This window comes from Aquarana catesbeiana, linkage group LG09 (assembly GCF_042186555.1).
Source record: "Aquarana catesbeiana isolate 2022-GZ linkage group LG09, ASM4218655v1, whole genome shotgun sequence".
In the NCBI taxonomy this organism is placed as follows: Eukaryota; Metazoa; Chordata; class Amphibia; order Anura; family Ranidae; genus Aquarana; species Aquarana catesbeiana.
In genome coordinates, this window is record NC_133332.1 from 50,712,749 (window position 1) to 50,732,643 (window position 19,895).

A 19,895-nucleotide genomic window follows, 5' to 3' on the forward strand; every position below is an offset into this window, starting at 1 on the left:
ATTTTTTTGCTTTTCAGTTCGTTTCCGACCGCCCGTTTGTCAACCAGACATGTTGCGGAATCGGAGGAGATAACGTGTTATTTATTATTGGCCTTGGAGTTATTGCTTTGACATTATTTTTTTGGTTGAATAATGATTTGATTTGGTATATTTTCTATATTTTGGATGCATAGAATGCACTTTTTGGTTAAGTTCTATTGGCAGATAGCATGTCTATTTTTTTTTTAATGCACAATAAAAAAAAATGTGGAGAATAATACTTGGCTATGTGTTTTACTTCAAATGACAGTTTGGGAGTAAGTAAGCAGTTACATTTTAAAAAATACAATGTAAAATTGACAAGGGACACCAACATAGTTGTATCTTTGATCTTAAAAACTACGGTATAATGGTGTTGTGGTAACAAGCCCACATAAAATAAAAACAAACAAAAACATAAAAATATTATTCTTGATATCACTAGAAAAAAAAGCCTTTGAAAATTTGTTTGCAATAACTCCATCAGTATCACCAGCGAAGCAGCTTCATTATTATCCCATTAAAGAAGAAAAGAATTTCATAATTTGCCACGTCACAAATGTTAAAGTGGTTATAAACTCTCCCTGACAACTTTGTCCCATGTAAATCAGCATAAAAAACCCTAATGAACACTGCTTTTAGATATCTCCTTACTTGCTTAGTATTGTTGTAATCCTTTTTGTTCTTTAGAATGAACTTCACTGAGCATGCCCAGATCTCCCCTGATTTACGGCACACCCTGTGTACTTGTCTGTCTATTATCAGATCTTCCTACGGCACAACTCTGAAATCCCACAAGACTGCATAATCACTCAGAGCTTCATACTACACCCCATGTGACCATGTGACATCACAGTGTAAACTTGGGCATCGGACAGCATTACTGCAGCCTTATCAGCTGAAGCTGATAAGACTGACACAGGCAAACACTAGATAATAGGCACAAGTAAATACTATAAAATAAAACAAGTCAGCTATGAGCAGTGAAGCAAGGTTGCCATAGAAACATTGGATTGAGAAGGAGGCTTGGTTAACAGTACAGGAAGTGCTCAATGTAAGGGCAGAAATACACTCTACTGTGGAGTCAGAAAACAATACTTAAGATGGCGCTGCCTTACCCCTGGAAACAAGTTTTTTAAAGTTTCTTTAAACAGTAAGTAATATGCGATTTTGGCTGGATTACAGTGGCTATAGTTTGATAATAACTTATTATAATGGACTAAATGATAAGCAGCATCAGAGTGGGAGAATTTACTTCCTCTTTAATTCTCCATTACAAATGCTAGTTTACAAGACCAACCGCTTCTGCTTCCGAGCATGCATGTTTGTACTTTGGACTTTTGTAAACACGATCGGAAAATCCACACATATTTGTTGGCGGAAAATTTGAAATCATGCTAGCCAACATTTGTTGGCAGAAAGTCCAACAACAATTGTCCGATGGAGCATACACACGGTCGGATTTACTGGCAACAGCCTGACATTCAACATTTCCCGTCGGAAAGTCCGATCATATGTACGGGGCTTTAACCTTTTATCACACTCCCAGCAAATCTTCAAGTAAATGTTCAAGTAAGCTACTTTTTATTTTATACTCCTATTTGATTTGTTTAGTTGTTTTTATAATATTTTACTAAAACTGGACATATCGTATAAAAGAAAATTCCTTTAAACCCTTTTGCAGCAGTGCAGTTCCCCTCCATTTGGATTTCCAATGACCATTTGGCTGCCAAAGCCGTTTTTGTCTTTTTTTTGCACATATGTTTAAAAACTCATTTTAGGCCTGAGGCTTACATAAAACATCCAACCATTACATATTTTCTCAAAGCAGACACCCTAAAAAATAAAATAGTGGTAATTCCAGCTTTTTATGTCACACGATATTGGCTCAACAGTTTATGAAGTGCAAAATTTCAGTAAAAAGTTCACTTAAAGATTGAGATAAAAAACCTTCTGTGTGCAGCAGCCCCCCTTAGCCCCCCTTATACTTACCAGGGCCCATCTCTATCCAGCGATGTTGCACAAGAGACTCAGCTGTCCGGAATTTTCCCTCCTCATTGGCTGGGACAGCAATGGGTGCCATTGGCTCGCACTGCTGTCAATCAAAGTCAGTCAGCCAATGAGGAGAGAAAGGAACGGGGCCAAGCTGCAGCTTTGTATCTGAATGGACACACGGAGCTGCGGCTCGGCTGGGGTGCCCCCATAGCAAGCTGCTTGCTGTGGGGGCACTCAGCAGGAGGGAGGGGTTAGGAGCAACGAAGAGAGACCCGAGAAGAGGAGGATCAGAGCTGCTCTGTGCAAAACCATTACACAGAGCAGGTAAGTATGAAATGTCAGTTATTTGTAAATAAAAAAATACGACTTTAGTATCACTTCAAGGGCACACTAATGCAACAAATTACCCATTGTTTGGTAAAATATAAAAGATGAGATTGCAGTGAGTAAATAGATACCCAACATATTAAATCTTAAAATTGTGTGTGCCTGTGAAATGGAGACAAACTTCATCACACTATGTTTTTTATAGGCAACGCTTTAAAAGCCCTTATAGGTCAGTTTAGAGTTAACCATAACTAATGGGACTAGAATGATTGATCTAACTAAGGCTTGGATTGTGATATGTATAACATGTCACATGTAACATGCAGAATCAACATTTTTATGCACAGGAAATCCTGACGCTTGCATTTACATTCATACAATCAGGTGTGTGTGGGGGTGGGGTCCAACATTTTTTGGGGGATTGTAAATACTTGGGTGTAACTTTAATTGTTTAAAAAATTAAAATTTTTTAATTTTCCCTAAACTTTTTTTAGTGGTGGGTTCACGCATGTAAGGGGGGACTCACACATACAGGGGTATGACAGCTGACAGACCCCGAAGCCACCGCCATAGTACCTATGGCGGTGGCAATAAAAAGGTTAAACAAAAGTTGCTAAACCTAGGCACGCTACTCTTTCTTCTAAACACAAAAACAAATAAAATATAATAGTCTTTCATTTATTGCCTTAAAGTGGATGTAAACCCTCTCCTATACCCAGTGAAGTGAACAGCCTCAGATGATACACAGAGATTAAACAAATCTCCCTACATAAATTTTACATGTATATCTTCTGTCTTCAGCTTTCTACTAGGGGTGCAACGGATCGTCACCGATCCGTGATCCATACGGGTCAACCTCTGCAGATCGGCACACTCGCGATACGCGGAGCACTCTGCGGCCTCGGCCATAGGAAAGGCCGCGGCTTCGGCCTAGCTCTGGAGCGGCGGCCATCTTGGTGCACCCGGCGGCGGCGGCTCTTTTCTCAGGAAGTGACGTTTCATCGCCGCCATCTTGCTACACCCCACACTCCTGCACAGTACTGTAATGAGTGAGTGAGAAGGGGGTAAGCAGACATCTTGTTACACCCACCGGAGTTTTAGATTTAACAGCCATTTTCAACACAAAACGGAGCTTATATGCATAAATACAGTATTTGTAGATCGGACAGACTGTTTAGATGTTAAGTTTTAAAAGCAATAGCAAACCTGCTGACCTTATATGGTTGCTAATGTGACAGAACACCTCTGATTTTCACATTTAATGTTAAATGTGAAAATCAGAGGTGTTCTGTCACATTAGCAACCATGTAAGGTCAGCAGGTTTGCTGTTGCTTTTAAAACTTAACATCTAAACAGTCCGTCCGATCTACAAATACTGTATTTATGCATATAAGCTCCGTTTTGTGAAATGATCCGATCCGTGACTCTGATCCAAGGATCGATCCGATCCGTGAGTTTTTTGATCCGTTGCACCCCTAATTTCTACACTCTTTAGAATATGCAGAACATGTTATAAATCTTTCTTCCTCGTTCAGCAGTGGGAGGGGAGTCTGGGCTTACACTGTGTGAGATCTGGTTGGAGAAAAGGTGTCACGGTACTACTTACAGAGAGCCCACAAGTGAGCAGGTGACATGGGATCCCCCAGGGCGTGGAGTCTAAGGGCCAGTCGGTATTTTGCCAGGGACCCCCTCACGAGGGTTTGGGCTTAGCTGCGTGCAGACCCCAGGTCACGAACCTCGGGTTCGCTAGGGAAGTAACAGGAGACACTGTCAGACAAGGATGGATGGATGAAGCAAAAGGAGAGCTGGATAGCGAGCCAAGATCAGGGCGGGCTGCAGACAACGTAATCAGAACAAGCCGAGTCGGTACACAAGAGATCAGTTCACGAGAGGTCAGGTTTAAGGCAGGTTACACGAAGGGAGCTCAGAAACAAATGTTGCTCAAGCAACCAGTAGCTGGTTTGAAAGGGATTTAAATAGGGAAGCACATGAAGGGCTGGACAGGAAGTAGCAGGAAGGAAACATATATTAGGCAACAGGTGTGGCCGGCGACACCGATAGCTGCAGAGTGCACAGAGCAGAACACAAGCTAGTGGAACAACAGGTGCCAGACGACCTGCAGCAGTAAAGGCGAGACACAGATCAGCTCCGCAGCTGATCTGTGACAAAAGGTTCCCCCCCCTCCACATAGACGGAGGGACAAAGTTACATGCAGAGCTGCAGTCTGAATAGACAAGCTCCCTGCTTATCTACCTCTAAGCTCCCTCCCTGACACAAATTTTCAGGTGTCTGAGAACTTGTCACAAGTGATCATGCTGATAACAGAAGAACGGAGCAGCAGAAAGACACAGCACTAAGAGCTTTGGAGAGAGATAAGTAAACACTACAGATACAGTATCTCACAAGAGTGAGTACACCTCTCACATTTTTGTAAATATTTTATTATATCTTTTCATGTGACAAAACTGAAGAAATTACACTTTGCTACAATGTAGTGAGTGTACAGCTTGTATAACAGTGTAAATTTGCTGTCCCTTCAAAATAACTGAACACACAGTCATTAATGTCTAAGCAACAAAAGTGAGTATACCCCTAAGTGACAATGTCTAAATTGGGCCCAAAGTGTCAATATTTTGTGTGGCCACCATTATTTTACAGCACTGCCTTAACCCTCTTGGGTATGGAGTTCACCAGAGCTTCACAGGTTGCCACTGGAGAGGGGATCATGCTCTGCTTCAGTATGTCACAGTACATGTTGGCACTCATGGTTCCCTCAATGAACTGTAGCTCCTCAGTTCCGGCAGCACTCCTGCTGCCCCAGACCATGGCACTCCCAACCACCATGCTTAACTGTAGACAAGACACACTTGTTTTTGTACTCCTCACCTGGTTGCCACCACACACACTTGACATCTGAACCAAGTAAGTTTATCTTGGTCTCCTCAGACCACAGGACATGGTTCCAGTAATTCATGTCCTTAGTCTGCTTGTCTTCAGCAAACTGTTTGTGGGCTTTCTTGTCATCATCTTTAGAAAAGGCTTCCTTCTGGGACGACAGCCACGCAGACCAATTTGATGTAGTGTGTGGTATATGGTCTGAGCACTGACAGGCTGACCCTCCCACCCCTTCACCCTCTGCAGCAATGCTGGCAGCACTCATACGTCTATTTATAGACAACCTCTGGATATAACGCTGAGCACATGCACTCAACTTCTTTGGTCGACCATGTCGAGGTTTGTTCTGAGTGGAACTTGTCCTGTTAAACCGCTGTATGGTCTTGGCCTCCGTGCTGCAGCTCAGTTTCAGGGTCTTGGCAATCTTCTTATAGCCTAGGCCATCTTTATGTAGAGCAACAATTCTTTTTTTCAGATCCTCAGAAAGTCCTTTGCCATGAAGTGCCATGTTGAACTTCAAGTAAGCAGTATGAGAGAGTGAGAGCGATAACACCAAATTTAACACACCTGCTCCCTATTCACACATGAGACATTGTAACACTAACGAGTCACATGACACCGGGGAGGGAGAATGGCTAATTGGGTCCAATTTGGATATGAGCCGTGGGAGTTTTGAAAAATATTCAAAATTGCTAGCATTTTGAAACCTTGAACATATAGAAAAATTAAATGGTAAATCAATGTCGCAAAAGTTAAAAAGTACCATATATAAAAACGCAATCTCTGTCAGTCTGTCATTCATTGGTTCCTTTTGTAACGCAGGACTTTTGCAAGATCTCAGGAGAACTCGATCGCCCTAATTATATTATAATAATAGAGACCGTTCCATTTGTTTGTTCTGTTTGTCGACTTTGAAAACTCGCTTCAATCTGATTTGCTCTGGAAAGCAGGCACATCCAATTTTAAATTAAGTATATGTAAAAATAAATAAGTTCTTCACCACAAAAATTGTTAAATCTTTTCAGGTGTCTTGTGAAAAATGTTAGATCGTTTTGGTGCGCCGCAAAACAAAGTTGGAGAAATACTGGTATAGCTTGTTATCCATAACTTTGTTTCCGTTTGATCCTTCAGGAACAGATGGTCCTGAGTTAATGACTTACTTGTTCACCACACATTTGTTGATACTACTCTCTTTGAAAACTCAATAAAACTCTTTAAAACTAAAAAGGGACCATCTGTGCTCGTAGTGATAAGGAGGTCTAAGGAACCCCAAACTAAATCTGGTTCTACCTAACCTGAAACTTTTCATACATCCTAAACTCTCAAACTCTACACATAATCCATAACCCCTGTTATGAAAAAAATACATTTATAACCTCTCAGACGGTCAGACCTTTTCATTGGTCATGTCATTTCTGTAAAAGCCCTCCTTAGGGACCTGAAAAGTTGGTTGCATCTACAGCTTATGAGCTCTCATTTTACCACCCAAATTATCAAGAATTGCTAGGGGTCATTCCACTGAGACAATTACCTTATTACATCAATTACTCTACAGCCCATTCACCAATAACCAAAGACCAGGCAAACTTTGCTAAGTATTTTCCACTTTTCATTTTGTAATATGTTTTTTGTAAATATTGTCTTTTCTTTTCTCTAAAACCATATTTTGAAAATCATTAAGCTAAATCCCAAAATGCATTATTCAGGAATTAAAGATGTCTTGCCCCTTTAATGTTTGTTAAAGCAGATTAAACAGTATAGTGCTTGTGCTGTGTAAAAAAAAAAACTGCTTGTTCCTGACACTTCCTGTGTTCTCCTCTCTGCACTGACCACGATAACCAGGGCTGCTGAGCCCTGACCACCGTGGTCAGTATACGTCCCTATCAGAAACTATGCATCAGACTGATACAGAAGTACAGTTAAATCACACTCGTTTAATAATAATAATTATAAAAAGGTAAACAGAGTAAACGTAGTCAAAACATAACCAGAGTTCAGGAACCGGAACAGATAGTCAGACAAGCCAAAAGTCAGGGAGCCAGAGATGAGCGTAGTAGAACAGCAAGCAGGATCTGGAGCCAGAAGGAATGTCAGCCAAGCAAGTCTTTAACAGGAACACATCTCTAGATTTGTGGCCAAGGCGAAGGCAGAGATCATCTGGGCTGGAGGGCTTAAGTAGGCAGGACTGATGAGCAGGATATCATCAACAGGTGAGTCACTGTGGCAAGAAAGGAGCTGGCAATTAGCCAACAGCTGAGCGGCCAGCTTTGAGAAGGAAGGGCTGAGCCCAAACCTGACAGTCCCTCCATCATCCTCAGCCTGCTCTGTTCTCCTCTCTCCCCCTCACCCCATCCTCCCTGCCTCTCAGCTCTGTGTCTGTGCCTCTGTCTCCGCCCCCCGACCCCCCCCTGCCGTTATTTGTAAAATAAAAAATTAGAAACAATCACTGCCAGCCCTGTATTATAGGCAGGCATAGCACACTAAATTATTCTTTTATGAAAACGAGGCTTGTAAATACCGAATTAGTGCGATCTTCAGGCCAGTCACTTGACTCTCAGCCGGTTTCTAGGGCTACTGCAGAAGGGGCTGAGCGCAAAGGGGTTCTCCCCAGCTGATGTAAGAGGGAGATCTCAGCCCCTCCTGCAAAAGCCATCCATCGGAGCTGTACAGCGGCACTTTAAACTCTGATATATTCCTGTCTCATTTTGCAGCTAACGTGTCACATATTTCTTAGTGGTCAAAATTACTACAGTAGATGCTGTGAACGGTGCATGCACATAGCGGTAGTTTGACCCCAGCAATGACCATTCTCAGTCTACCGGTGCTTAGATTGCTGTCCTGTGAACTGGAAAATCTATGCCCAGGGTGAGGCTGGGAGCACTGCTGCCACTTTCTTTTGGCATCAGTGGGGTTTGAGACTTCCACAATGCAGCAGGGAATGCATGAAAAAGTTCACAGCACAGTGACAGGATAGAGTCCTTGTCATATTTATTTAATGCAGTCCCTGGTCTTTAAGGTAAGTTCCCCTATTAATACCCACTCAATATATCTGCTCAGAAATATAATAATTCATCAATCATTTTTCTTACCTTTTATGTCATAGAAGCCGTCAAATCGCTTCTCCCATGTTGTTTTAAAGCTGTTGAGATTAAATTACGATATCAAATAAATATTGTTCTTTTTGAAAACTAGCTGCTGACACAAAATTTCACAACTGTTATTTAAAGCTGAACCCCAAGCAAACAGATAATACACAATCAAAATGCATACAAAAGGAGCTGGTTTTTCTCTGCTGCATTTCAATAACACTTCTAGGTCTTTTCCTTCCCCCAGCCTATGACTGGACAGTAAAAGGAGAAGCAGCAGACTGATGAGCTCATCTCTCTGTTACTCTACTCTCTCCTCCTGTCAGCATGTTCCTTGTGTTGCAGTACAAGTGAATGACACTTTATGGTATTTCTTTCTCTCCCCAGTTTGAGCTATAATGCAAGACGCTGATATCAAGTCAAATTTAGGTACCTACAGTGCTTGCATTTAAAAGCAAATTGTCACAAACACAAATTCTCCAGTGCTTGGGAGTGTGCCCTCTCAGAATAAGTAGGCTAAGTCTTTATCCTGGCTTAATGTGGATAAGTCTCGTCTTGCTGCCCTCCTAAGTCTGGGGAAGTCTGGAACAACTGGAACCACAAAAAGAAAGAAAGGGCGCACTAGTGCACAATGAGGAAGAGGTTAGTCCTCGAAACACGTTAGCCTATTGAATCTTCACCTTCTGCCACATGGTATGATGTAATGTGGACAGGACGATGCTGTGCTATGTGATGAGCTTTGATGATATTGTAATTTTGTAAGTATAATTGTCACGAATGTCGCGTCTACCCCAACGCAGGTGGTCAGACACTATACCTGGCTACTGTGTGCTTCACCTATAGCAGCCCCCTTTCCCTTAGGACAAGCAGGCCTACCGGTACTTGGTTGCCCCTAGGACTTATATACAATGCTATTGTGTCTGGCTACTACGCCAGGGCCGATGTGAACTGAGCAAAGCAACGGGTACTTGCAGTTAGCAGACAGGTAGCATGGTTCAAAGACAGTTTAGGTAATAAGGCAGGCTGAGTTCAGGGGATAATCCAGTATCCAATCCGGGTCACACACAGGAGATTCAACAACAAGCAAGGCAGACTAACTGGAGGCTTGATCTAGAACAATGACGGTAAGTCTGCCTCCATCACAAGCGAGGGATAGGGTGTTCGGTTTGCTTATATCAGGTGACTGACCATATCAATCAGCTAACAGGTGAACACAGACAGGGAGGAAAAGCAACAGCCAACCCCTGGGTGCTGGAATGAGGAACAGTGGCACTAAGTGATCATTACCCTCTCTCTGAGGAGGGGCCCCCAGACCCTTTAAAGACCAGTTGTACATCCAGCACAGGACCATCAGACTGGGCAGAGGTCCATGGATCTATGATGTTAGTTAGCAGGGGACCTGTCACAGAGGTCAAACCGGACAGCTGAAACATGAGCGGGGTGCAGAGAGCCCTGAAAAAAAGGATTGAAAGCTCCACCTGGTCGAATGAGGCAGTTTATCCACAGGGTGGATTGAACCTCTTAGACCGGTTAGAGAAGTAGAGTGAGGCCAGGTTATAGAAAGTCCTGAATAAGAAAAAGCAGGAAGTTTAATGGACATGGGCTGGACTAACATACTTGATGCAGTAGCCAACTGGGTCACATCGCCAGGTGTAGCGCTGTCTGAATCGCATTGTCAGGCGTAGCGACTGTCTGAATCACATCGCCAGGCATAGCGACTGTCTGAATCGCATCAACAGAAAGTCCCGAATAGGAAGAAGTAGGAAGCTCAACGGGCATGGGCTGGACTGGCATAAATGATGCAGTGGCCGACTGGGCCGTATCACCAGGTGTAGCAACTGTCTGAATCGCATCATCAGGCATAGCGACTGTCTGAATCGCATCACCAGGCATATCGACTGTGGAACTTGCAGACAAGTTAGCCTGACTGTGCATCCAAGGTAGTTTAGCGGCGGGCAAAGGTAGGGGTAATTCAGGGGGCTTGACTTCTGGGGACTTAGAGGAAGTTTCCAAACAGGGCTCAAGGCTGCAGGACAATGGATACGTTTGGCTTCTAGGAGGTGAAGATTCAGGCTGTGGCAATAGGCTGGAGAGGTGACCTGTAGAGAATTCAATAAACTTGTCAGCGTCTTTTGCTATAACAGAGTCAAGACACATGGTTATGCAAACTGTAGTCACATTTGGAAACGTTGTCATGAACAGTATCTGAATAGGACTGGAAAAAAGGCACGTGACTGGTACTGGCCACACAAGAGTTATACATGGGCAACTGGTCAGCAGTTTTAATGCAATTCTGTATGCAGGTCTGGGACCAGGATCCAATCTCTTCTGCAGCCCAGTCTATGTGTGGGTTGTGCAGTTTAAACCAGGGATACCCTAAGATAAGGGGATAAGCAGGAGATGAGATCACGTAGAAGCTGATTGTCTCCTTATGCGATTCCCCAATGGTCAGAGGAATGGGTACCGTGCACGAGGTCACCAGGCCCATGGACAAGGGAGAATTATCAACGGCTAAAACTGAGAAGGGTCTGTGCACCTTAGTCATCGGAATCTATAGAATGGTGTGCTAGATCCCTATCAGTGAAATTGCTAGCAGCACCAGAATCAATGAAAGTGGTGAGAGAACTTGGCAGAACTAAGTTGTGCAGGAACAAATAAGCCATCTCTGAGTGAAACAGACACAGTATGGTCTATAGAAGCAGACCCCACCCGCACTAGACTCTTTGCGTTTCTTGGCTTATTAGGACAGCTAGTAACAAAGTGGCCAAAAAAGTCTTGAAGTCACAGAATAAGCATGATAAACAGGTAATTTTCTGCAGGACATCTGAAGCTGAAAGCTTCTGCATTATGTCTTATGGCAAGGCTACTTTTTAAGATAGATCCATTACGCATGTATAATTTATAAACATAAAACATTTCATAGTTTCCCTTTAACAATGATATAGATGGATACTAGTGTAGCCACCTTGCCCTAAACAGAAGTAAATCTTTAAATCTAGTGTTGCTAGGTTATAGTCAGCCTAAGGAAAAATTGATAGTTCCATGTTTTGGTGTACAGTAGGGGGCGCTAGAGACCTGAAAACATATGTATCTGCCAATAGATACACGCACTAACTATATCAACCACAGTGGATTAATAGTGCACGCTTCCCTGAAGACGTTCACAAACGAAACGTACGTCGGAGCGGTACGTGGTCACATGTCCAGAATCGTCCCACCTACTTCCGGATCATCTGGTTAGCTAGACGCACGGGGTGGAACGCACGCCGCATGTGCGATGTGATGCGAAGGGTTCCTGACTCCATTCACCCTGACATGCGAGCAGTCCCAGTGCCGGGTAGGCACCGATCAATGTAAGAGGCCAATTGGCTATTTTATTGTTCTCTATTTTTATACATTAAACGGTTTTACGCTATGGAGATTCCCTTTTGTTTCTCATATTTCCTATCCTGAATGAATGGGACGGGAGGGATCTATGCCTAAAGTACCATCCAGCCTTCCAGCCTTCATGTGAACAGGCACAATCCTGTACAAGCACTAATGACTTCCTTTTAGTTAAAGAAGTCATTGGTATCTGGTAAGCAGATATCTATTATCTTCAGGTGTTTTTTTCCTCTTGGGTGACGGAATCTTTATATCATCGCAAGAATTGTTGCATCTTTGAGGATCCATGTGTCTGCTTTGATGTTGGTTTTAAGTGTTTGCTCTGATCTTTTCAATGGATTGGGACAATCAAACATCACGATTTCATTTATCACACTTGCACTAAGAATTTTGTTGATTTTAATATCACTTTTCACTTCATTCTTTATATTTTATTTTTATTATAAACTATGTATTTGATATAATTTCAGTTTAGCACAAACAGCACTATTTAATCCACTGTGGTTGATATAGTTAGTGCGTGTATCTATTGGCAGATACATATGTTTTCAGGTCTCTAGCGCCCCCTACTGTACACCATTACTTATTTGATTGTTTTATTCAAACTAGGGGAGCAGCTTGTATTTGTAACTTTTTGTGTTTTTTGTGTGTTATTCACACTTACCATATTTATTTATTAATTTTTTCCATATTTATTATCACGGGCGCGAAAGTATTGTCTATTTATAGTTCCATGTTTGTTTGGTCTCCCCTAAGCCCAGTGTTATTATCTGCTTATGCCTGCTGCTGGGGTATTTCCTCGGCAATAGTGCAAAAAGATGTAGTGATGTTGGGTTATGAATACTTATGCCTCCCTGGATAAACTTTAGGAGGTTTACTGACAGTGGTATATGCTGGGGGAGGATATAAATATTTGGGTTGATATTGTAAGCTCTCTCATCCTCCCAGGCTCCTACATGGGGGAGGGTATGTGCTGGAAGTTTTCTGCTTAGGAAGGGCACCCATATGTTCATGAGATAAGACCTTAGTCTGGGGCCTAGGCTTACATAGGTACATAGTTACATAGTTAATCTGGTTGAAAAAAAACACCAATCCTTTCAGTTAAACCAACATAGAAAAAACAAACAAAAAAAAACATACACACCACACAAATAGAAAACCTCCATATACACTATCCCATACCAACAGTTGATCCAGAGGAAGGCAAAAAAAACAAAACAATAAAGCATGATCCAATTTTCTCCAGTGGGGGAAAAATCCTTCTTGATTCCATAGGAAATGATTGGATATGCCCTGGACCAACTTATCCTATAAATATTTGTATCCAGTTATCCAGTGCATCTGGGCCTTTTTTAAAACAATCTACTGAACTGGCCAGAACCAGCTCTTGAGGAAGTCTATTCCACATGTTCACAGCTCTTACTGTGAAAAAACCTTTTCTATAATTGGAGATTAAATCTCTTTTCTTTACACTACCATGCTAGAGGTGGTTTTCTCAGAAATAATGGAGTCATTCCTGGGAAGGAGCACCAGGGAGGAACTTAGGCTGGAGATGCCCAAGAAGCTGGAATTTGCCTTGGACCTCACAGGGAGTATGGTGTCTCACTAAGGGAGAGTAATCTATAGGTAAGTGCTCAAAAATCATAGGCTGTCGGTCTGGCTTAAAGGTCCATTTACCTGTAAATTCTGTGAGTATTTCCTGGAGCCTGCTGTATTCTTTGGGTGTTCTGTGCCCTAACCTTTTCTTCCTGAGTTTATGGTTGCAAATAAACTCCAAATTTTGATTCTAAAATGCTTGGTGTGCATCTGTCCACAACACCACTATAAGTCAAGGATGCAGTGAAACGGCAGCCCACCTGACCACTGGAGGTCCCTCACTGCTCCTACACTGTGCTACACTAGATAAATATCAGGTGAAGTATAGAAGAGGAATGGTTAGAGCCTCTGTCCATTTTTTTGTTTCTACCGTGTCCCTCCGGGCAGATTCACCCTCACTTCCTGTCACATTAAAAATAAGGGCATTCCTTTGACCTGAACTCCCTGTTACTCCTCTCCAGAATGCATCCTACATGTGTTCCCTTGGAGAACTCATTGAAAGCTGGTGAAGGGGTCACTAGCTCCATAATAGATTTTCCATGGGAATACAGAAAGATTTTAGCTCATCAGGGTCACTGGAAGCAAGAAAAAAATAGATAAAAAACACAATACCCCATTTAAAAATAAAAAAATATCTATAGTTGCAGTTTAACAGCAAAGAATAAATAAGGTCTCTTTTCTACTTGAAAATGTATTCATCGTAATAGCAATACAAATTTGCTTACCCCTTATACGATGAGAGAATCACATGTTCACCTTCCACAGTGAACTCAATTTCTGTTGGAGAATGCTCTTCAGAAATAAACATAGCAGATCCCACCACCTTCCATTTACCTGATAGCTGGATGAAGACAATTAAGAGGATAAAGGGACTTGTGTTAGTAACACATTCAACAAATATCTCCAAGCCTATTTTCTGCAGATGCTGACCCAGGATTCACACAGCTTTTGCCTAAGATTCACACGTTGTTCTAAATCAATTAAAAAAAATAAGACCTGGGTAAAGCTTGTGTAAGTCTTCTAGGACCCTTAAGTTTGTTACTCTAACTTTGAGGTTAATTTATCAATGTTTTCACCCACAGTCCACACAACTTTTATCAAATTTTAAAATTGAAGCTTATGTGGAAATGGGTAACTCTTGGGTGAAAGTTGTGCGAATCTTGGGTGACAACATTGATAAAAAGACCCTTTGTGTTACAATTGTAGTGTTTCCTCTCCATTATCTGAAAATACTGGAAAACTATAAATATTCATGATTTTTGGGGAGATTTTCCTGAATGCTGTGTTTCCAATAAACAAACTTACTCAGCAGTATGAAGACATAATTGTAAATTATCCCATTGCATAAATGTTGCAGTAACTTTTCCCTTGCCATTTGATATCTCAGATATACAGTACATCCACACTAAACCGGATTCTACTTTGGCTGCCTCTCTTCTATCTAACTGTATTTGTGATATAAAAACTTGGGTGGCCCATAATTTCCTTTGATTAAACTGTGACAAGCCTGAAGTTATGGTTTTTGGCACCCTCTATCAATTACAGAAGACCAGTCCTTAACGTATCCATAGATGCCACTGTTCTTTGAGCTTCAGTCTAAACTGAAAAACCTAGGGGTGATATTTGATGCTAATTTAACCTTTGAATCACATGTACAAAATGTTGTCAGAACATCTTTTTTTCCACTTGAGAAACATGGCTCGCTGCGTCCTATGATATCATACACATAATGGTGGTTATGACTAAGGCCTTATAGGCTGAAACGTGTCAACTGACTTAATCTGCGTTTGTTCACTGTGGCTTTTCAATAAAATGAAAAAATTTTAAGAGCAACAACCGGAGTGCGGATCACTTTTTCCACCTTACTCTACTCAGCCAGCGACTGTGGATCGAGCACCTGGGAGCTCTGCTATCTATGTGTTGTATGGGTAGTAGCACTGACTTTTATGTTTATGCTATCATACACTGTAGCTGAATAGCTGATCCATACATTTGTGTTCTCCTGACTTGACTACTGCAATGCTCTACTTGCTGGTATATCTAAATCCACTATTATTACCCTTATCCTGGAGTCCTTGCACTGGCTACCTGTCAGGTTTCACATAGACTTTAAGATCCTCTTGCTCACCTATAAGGCTCTTCATGGCTTGACACCCCACTATCAACTTACTCCCCCCCTCATAATCACCCGTCCTCAAATTCTGGTTTGCGGTGTATGCCCCCCTACTCACCTACACTCGATGGCAGACAGAGCCTCCTCCTGCTATGCTGCAAAACTCTGGAATTCACTTCCAAAGAACATCAGAGAGTCATCTTCTCTAAACTCATTCAAATCAAATCTAAAAACATTTTTCTTTAGTCAAAATTTAATTTAATTGTCTCTTTTCTTTTATGTTATCCTGTGTAATCCTTGTGATTCCTTGTAAAGAGCTTTGAAAAGCCACCTTTAAAGGCACGATATAAAATAAAGTTTATTATTATATCTGCATTCAGAAGAATTAACTAATAGGAATTCCCTGTATTAATAAGTCATATCTATACGGTAAGATTGTTATTACTTTTAAAGAAGAAATCCCATGAGCGTTGAAAATTTTAATTCTGTTTTACACATACGTGTTTAAATACCCTAATTTTTATCCCCAAAGAAATGTAATGCTTTGTTAGAAAATCTGAAGGTCAGGATTTAACCACTTCCTGACCGGCCGCCGCAGTTTTACTGCGACAGAATGGCACGGGTGGGCAAAACGACGTAGCTGTACGGCGGCCGCGGCAATCGGATTCGTTACAGAACCGATCAGTCTCCAGGTCCAAGCCAATGATTTCTGGCCTGGACCTGCTGATCGGTCCTGACGAATGAAACACTTCCCCTGCCTGTAAGTGTAAACACAGACAGGGGAAGTGATATCATCTTCCTCTCTGGAATTCTTTTCCATTCCAGAGAGAGGAGAGAGGACATCCAAACGTGAGTTGCACCAACACTACACTGACACAGTACACATAGGCACACATTTCACCCCCCAATCACCCCCCGATCGCCCCCCCCCCCCGTTAACCCCTTCACTCCCTGTCACTGTGTCACCCAGTGCAGTGTTCATATTTTTCTTTGATCACTGTACTGGTGTCATTTGTGACACTAATCAGCGTTAGGGCAGTTAGTGGTAGGCCCAGGTAGCTTTAGGGTACCCCCCTAAACCCCCCCTAATAAAGGATTAACCCCTTAATCACCCCCTGTCACCAGTGATCACCGTATTAGTATCATGGGTGATGCTGGTTAGTTATTTTTTATAGCGTCAGGGCACCAGCCGCACATTACCTAATAAAAGGTTTAACCCCCTGATCACCCGGCGGGTGATATCAGTTAGGTTTTGGAGTCAGTTAGGGTCTGCATCGCCCCAGGCAGTGTCAGATTGGGGCCAGTAGCGCTAACACCCACGCACACACCATACACCTCCCTTAGTAGTATAGTGTCTGAACGGATCAATATCTTTGATATAATCAGAACTATATTAGCGTCCCAATAGTTTAGTGTTCCCAAAAATGCAGCGTTAGCAGGATCAGCCCAGATACCTGCTAGCACCTGCCTTTAGCCCCTCCGCCCAGCCCAGCCCAGCCCAACCAAGTCCAGTATCAATCGATCATTGTCACTTACAAAACACTAAACACATAACTGCAGCATTCGCAGAGTCAGACCTGATCCCTGCGAACGCTAACAGTTTTTTTTGGTAGCGTTTGAAGCAGTCGCTGACAGTCAGGTGCTCTTTTTTCTGTGAGTCTCACTAGTTGTACTGGTAAATTTAGAGACCAAAATGTCCAATCGAAGGTACACTAGTAAAGAGGCCTACACGTTTCTGAGCATGACAGATGAGAGTGAAGAGGAAGTCACCCATCTGTCAGATTCAGGCTCAGAATACGAACCTGTAGACAGCAGCGGCACCCTGACAGATAGCTATGACGACGGAGTAGTGGTCCCTGTCAAGGTCAGGCGTACCCTACCCCGTTCTTCTGCTGTTGTTGAGGTGCAAGAACCGCAGGGCTCTCGTATGGTGCAGAAAACCGGTACTAGTGCCGCTCATCCTTCTGGTGAACTGGCAAGCACCAGCGGTCTAGTACATCCTGGTCTTACATCCAGCACTGCAGTAACACTTGGTGATGTGGCGAGTCCTATAAGTGCAGTTCAAGCTGGTGAGGTGGCTAGCACAACTAGTGTCCCGCAGCCACCAAGAAGACAAAGACAGGCCCGTTGAGCCCATAGTGCCCTTCCTGCTGCATTTGCCAATCTGAAATGGGAGCCCACCACTTCTGCAGCACCCGTACTTCCCCTATTCACTGGCCAACCCGGAATTCAGGTGGAAACAGTTGATTTTATGTCACTTGATTTTTATTTGCTGTTTTTCACGGAAGATCTCTGTAGATCTATTGTGAACCAAAGCAATTTGTATGAGTTGGTCAATTCATTGCCGCTAATCCCCAGTTGACCCTTGCCAGAGATTGGAGACCTATTACAGTCTCTGAATTTAAGACCTTCCTGAGCCTATCCCTCCTCATGGGCATAAGTAAAAAAAGTGAGTTGCGGTCATATTGGCCCACTGACCGCGTTCTCTGCTTGCATGACCAGGACACGATACGAGCAGATCTTGCGGTTCATGCATTTCAATGACAATGAACTCGGTCATCTTCGGGGTGACCCTGAATGCGATCGGCTCTACAAAATTCGGCCCCTCGTAAACCACTTCAACCAGCAGTTTGCAGCCTTGTTTACTTCCAATCAAGTTGTCTGCGTTGATGAGTCCCTGATTAGGTTTTCTGGCCACTTGTCATTCAAACAGTATCTTCCCAGCAAGCGTGCCAGATATAAGGTCAAGATGTATAAGCTCTGTGACAGAGCAACAGGCTATACATATAGTTTTATGGTTTACGAGGGAAGAGATAGTTACGTAGAGCCAGAGAACTGCAGGGAGCGCTGGTAAGTTTGGGTGGGACTTGGTGTCACCCTTATTCGGAAAGGGGTACCACTTGTATGTGGACAATTATTACACAAGCGTGCCACTTTTTAGTCACTTGTTTGATCATGGAATTGGTGCATGTGGCACCGTGCGAGCTAATCGCCGGGGCTTACCCCAGCGGCTTGTAGATTCCTGTCTTAGGCTGGGGAAGAGAGCCTGCTTGAGATGTAATAATTTGCTCGCTGTGAAGTGGAGGGATAATAAGAATGTTTTCGTTCTGTCCTCCCTTCACGCAGACACGATGGTCCAAATTCAAACGGCGACTGGTGTTGAGGAGAAACCCCTCTGTGTTCACGAATATAACCTTAATATGGGAGGGGTGGACCTCAACGACCAGTTGTTGGTGCTGTACCTAATTGCTCGTAAGGCCAGACGCTGGTATAAAAAAGTGTCTGTATATTTATTCCAATTGGCTCTGCTGAATGCTTATGTGCTATACAAAGCTTCAGGACGAACTGGATCCTTCCTTAAATTCCAGGAAGAGATCATCACAGCCCTTCTGTTTCCAGACAGTGCTGTGGCCCAACTTCCCAATCCAAATGCAGTGAACTGGCTGCATGGGAGGCATTTTCCGTATGTCTTCCCTGGTACCCCTACCCAACGATCACCCCAAAGAAGATGTTGTGTCTGCAGAAAGCACGGATATAGGAGTGACACCTACTTTTATTGTCCCTCCTGTCCTGAGCAACCTGGTCTTTGCATTGGTGAATGTTTCGAACGCCACCACACACTAGTGGAGTACTAGCGTAGGGTACAGCATTACACAGTCCTAGGGCACACTTACACAGGGTCTCTAAAGATGAGATGGCCATCACATTTTGAAAGACCCTAATCTGGAACGTTTACAGTTTACAGTTTAAATAAAAGTGCAAAAAAAAAACCACACAAAAACACAAAAAAAAAAAATAAAACATAAAAAAGCCAAAAATAGTTGTGGTTTTATTTTTCTTCTCTCTCTATTGTTCTCTCTCTTGTGTTCGCTCTCTATTGTCCGCTCTATTGTTCTATATCTATTCTTCTCTCTCTATTGTTACTGTATTTTAGAACTGTAATGTTTTACTTTTACTATGTTTTATTATATTTGCTTTGCAGGTATGGTATGTCTAATATTGCGTACACACGGTCGGACTTCTCGCCAGAAAAAGATATGACGGCTTTTCCGACGGGATTTGGCTCAAGTTTGCCTTGCGTACACATGGTCCCGCAAAAGTTTACGACCGTCAAGAAAGCTTTGACGTACGCCAAGAACGCGGTGACGTACAACACTACGACAAGCCGAGAAAATGAAGTTCAATGCTTCCGAGCATACGTCGAATTGTTTCTGAGCATGCGTAGAAATTTTGCGCGTCGGAACTGCCACAGACGTGCCACAGACGATCGCATTTTCGGATAGGAACTTTTTCCGATCAAAAAATTAAGAACATGCTCTCAATTTTTTGCTGGCTGGAATTCGGCCAGCAAAAGTCAGATGGAGCATACACATGGTCGCATTTTCCGACGAAAAAATCTCATCGGTCTTTTGCGGGCCGAAATTCCGCTAGTGTGTACGTGACATTAGTATAATGTTACTTTGTTTTATTGTTAACCCTCA

The 19,895-nt window shown here is 42.7% G+C and overlaps 1 protein-coding gene across 2 annotated transcripts in view; it reads right to left on the minus strand.

Annotated features, from left to right (window-relative positions):
• Positions 1–19,895, minus strand: part of LOC141107620 (uncharacterized) — a 115,751-nt gene that overhangs the window by 29,637 nt on the left and 66,219 nt on the right. For both annotated transcript variants that reach the window (XM_073598477.1, XM_073598476.1), the window contains exons 13-14: positions 14,027–14,142; positions 8,325–8,374 (exon numbers count right to left, since the gene is read on the minus strand). In XM_073598477.1, coding sequence (XP_073454578.1) covers positions 8,325–8,374; positions 14,027–14,142 — 166 coding nt within the window. The remainder of the gene's footprint in view (positions 1–8,324; positions 8,375–14,026; positions 14,143–19,895) is intronic.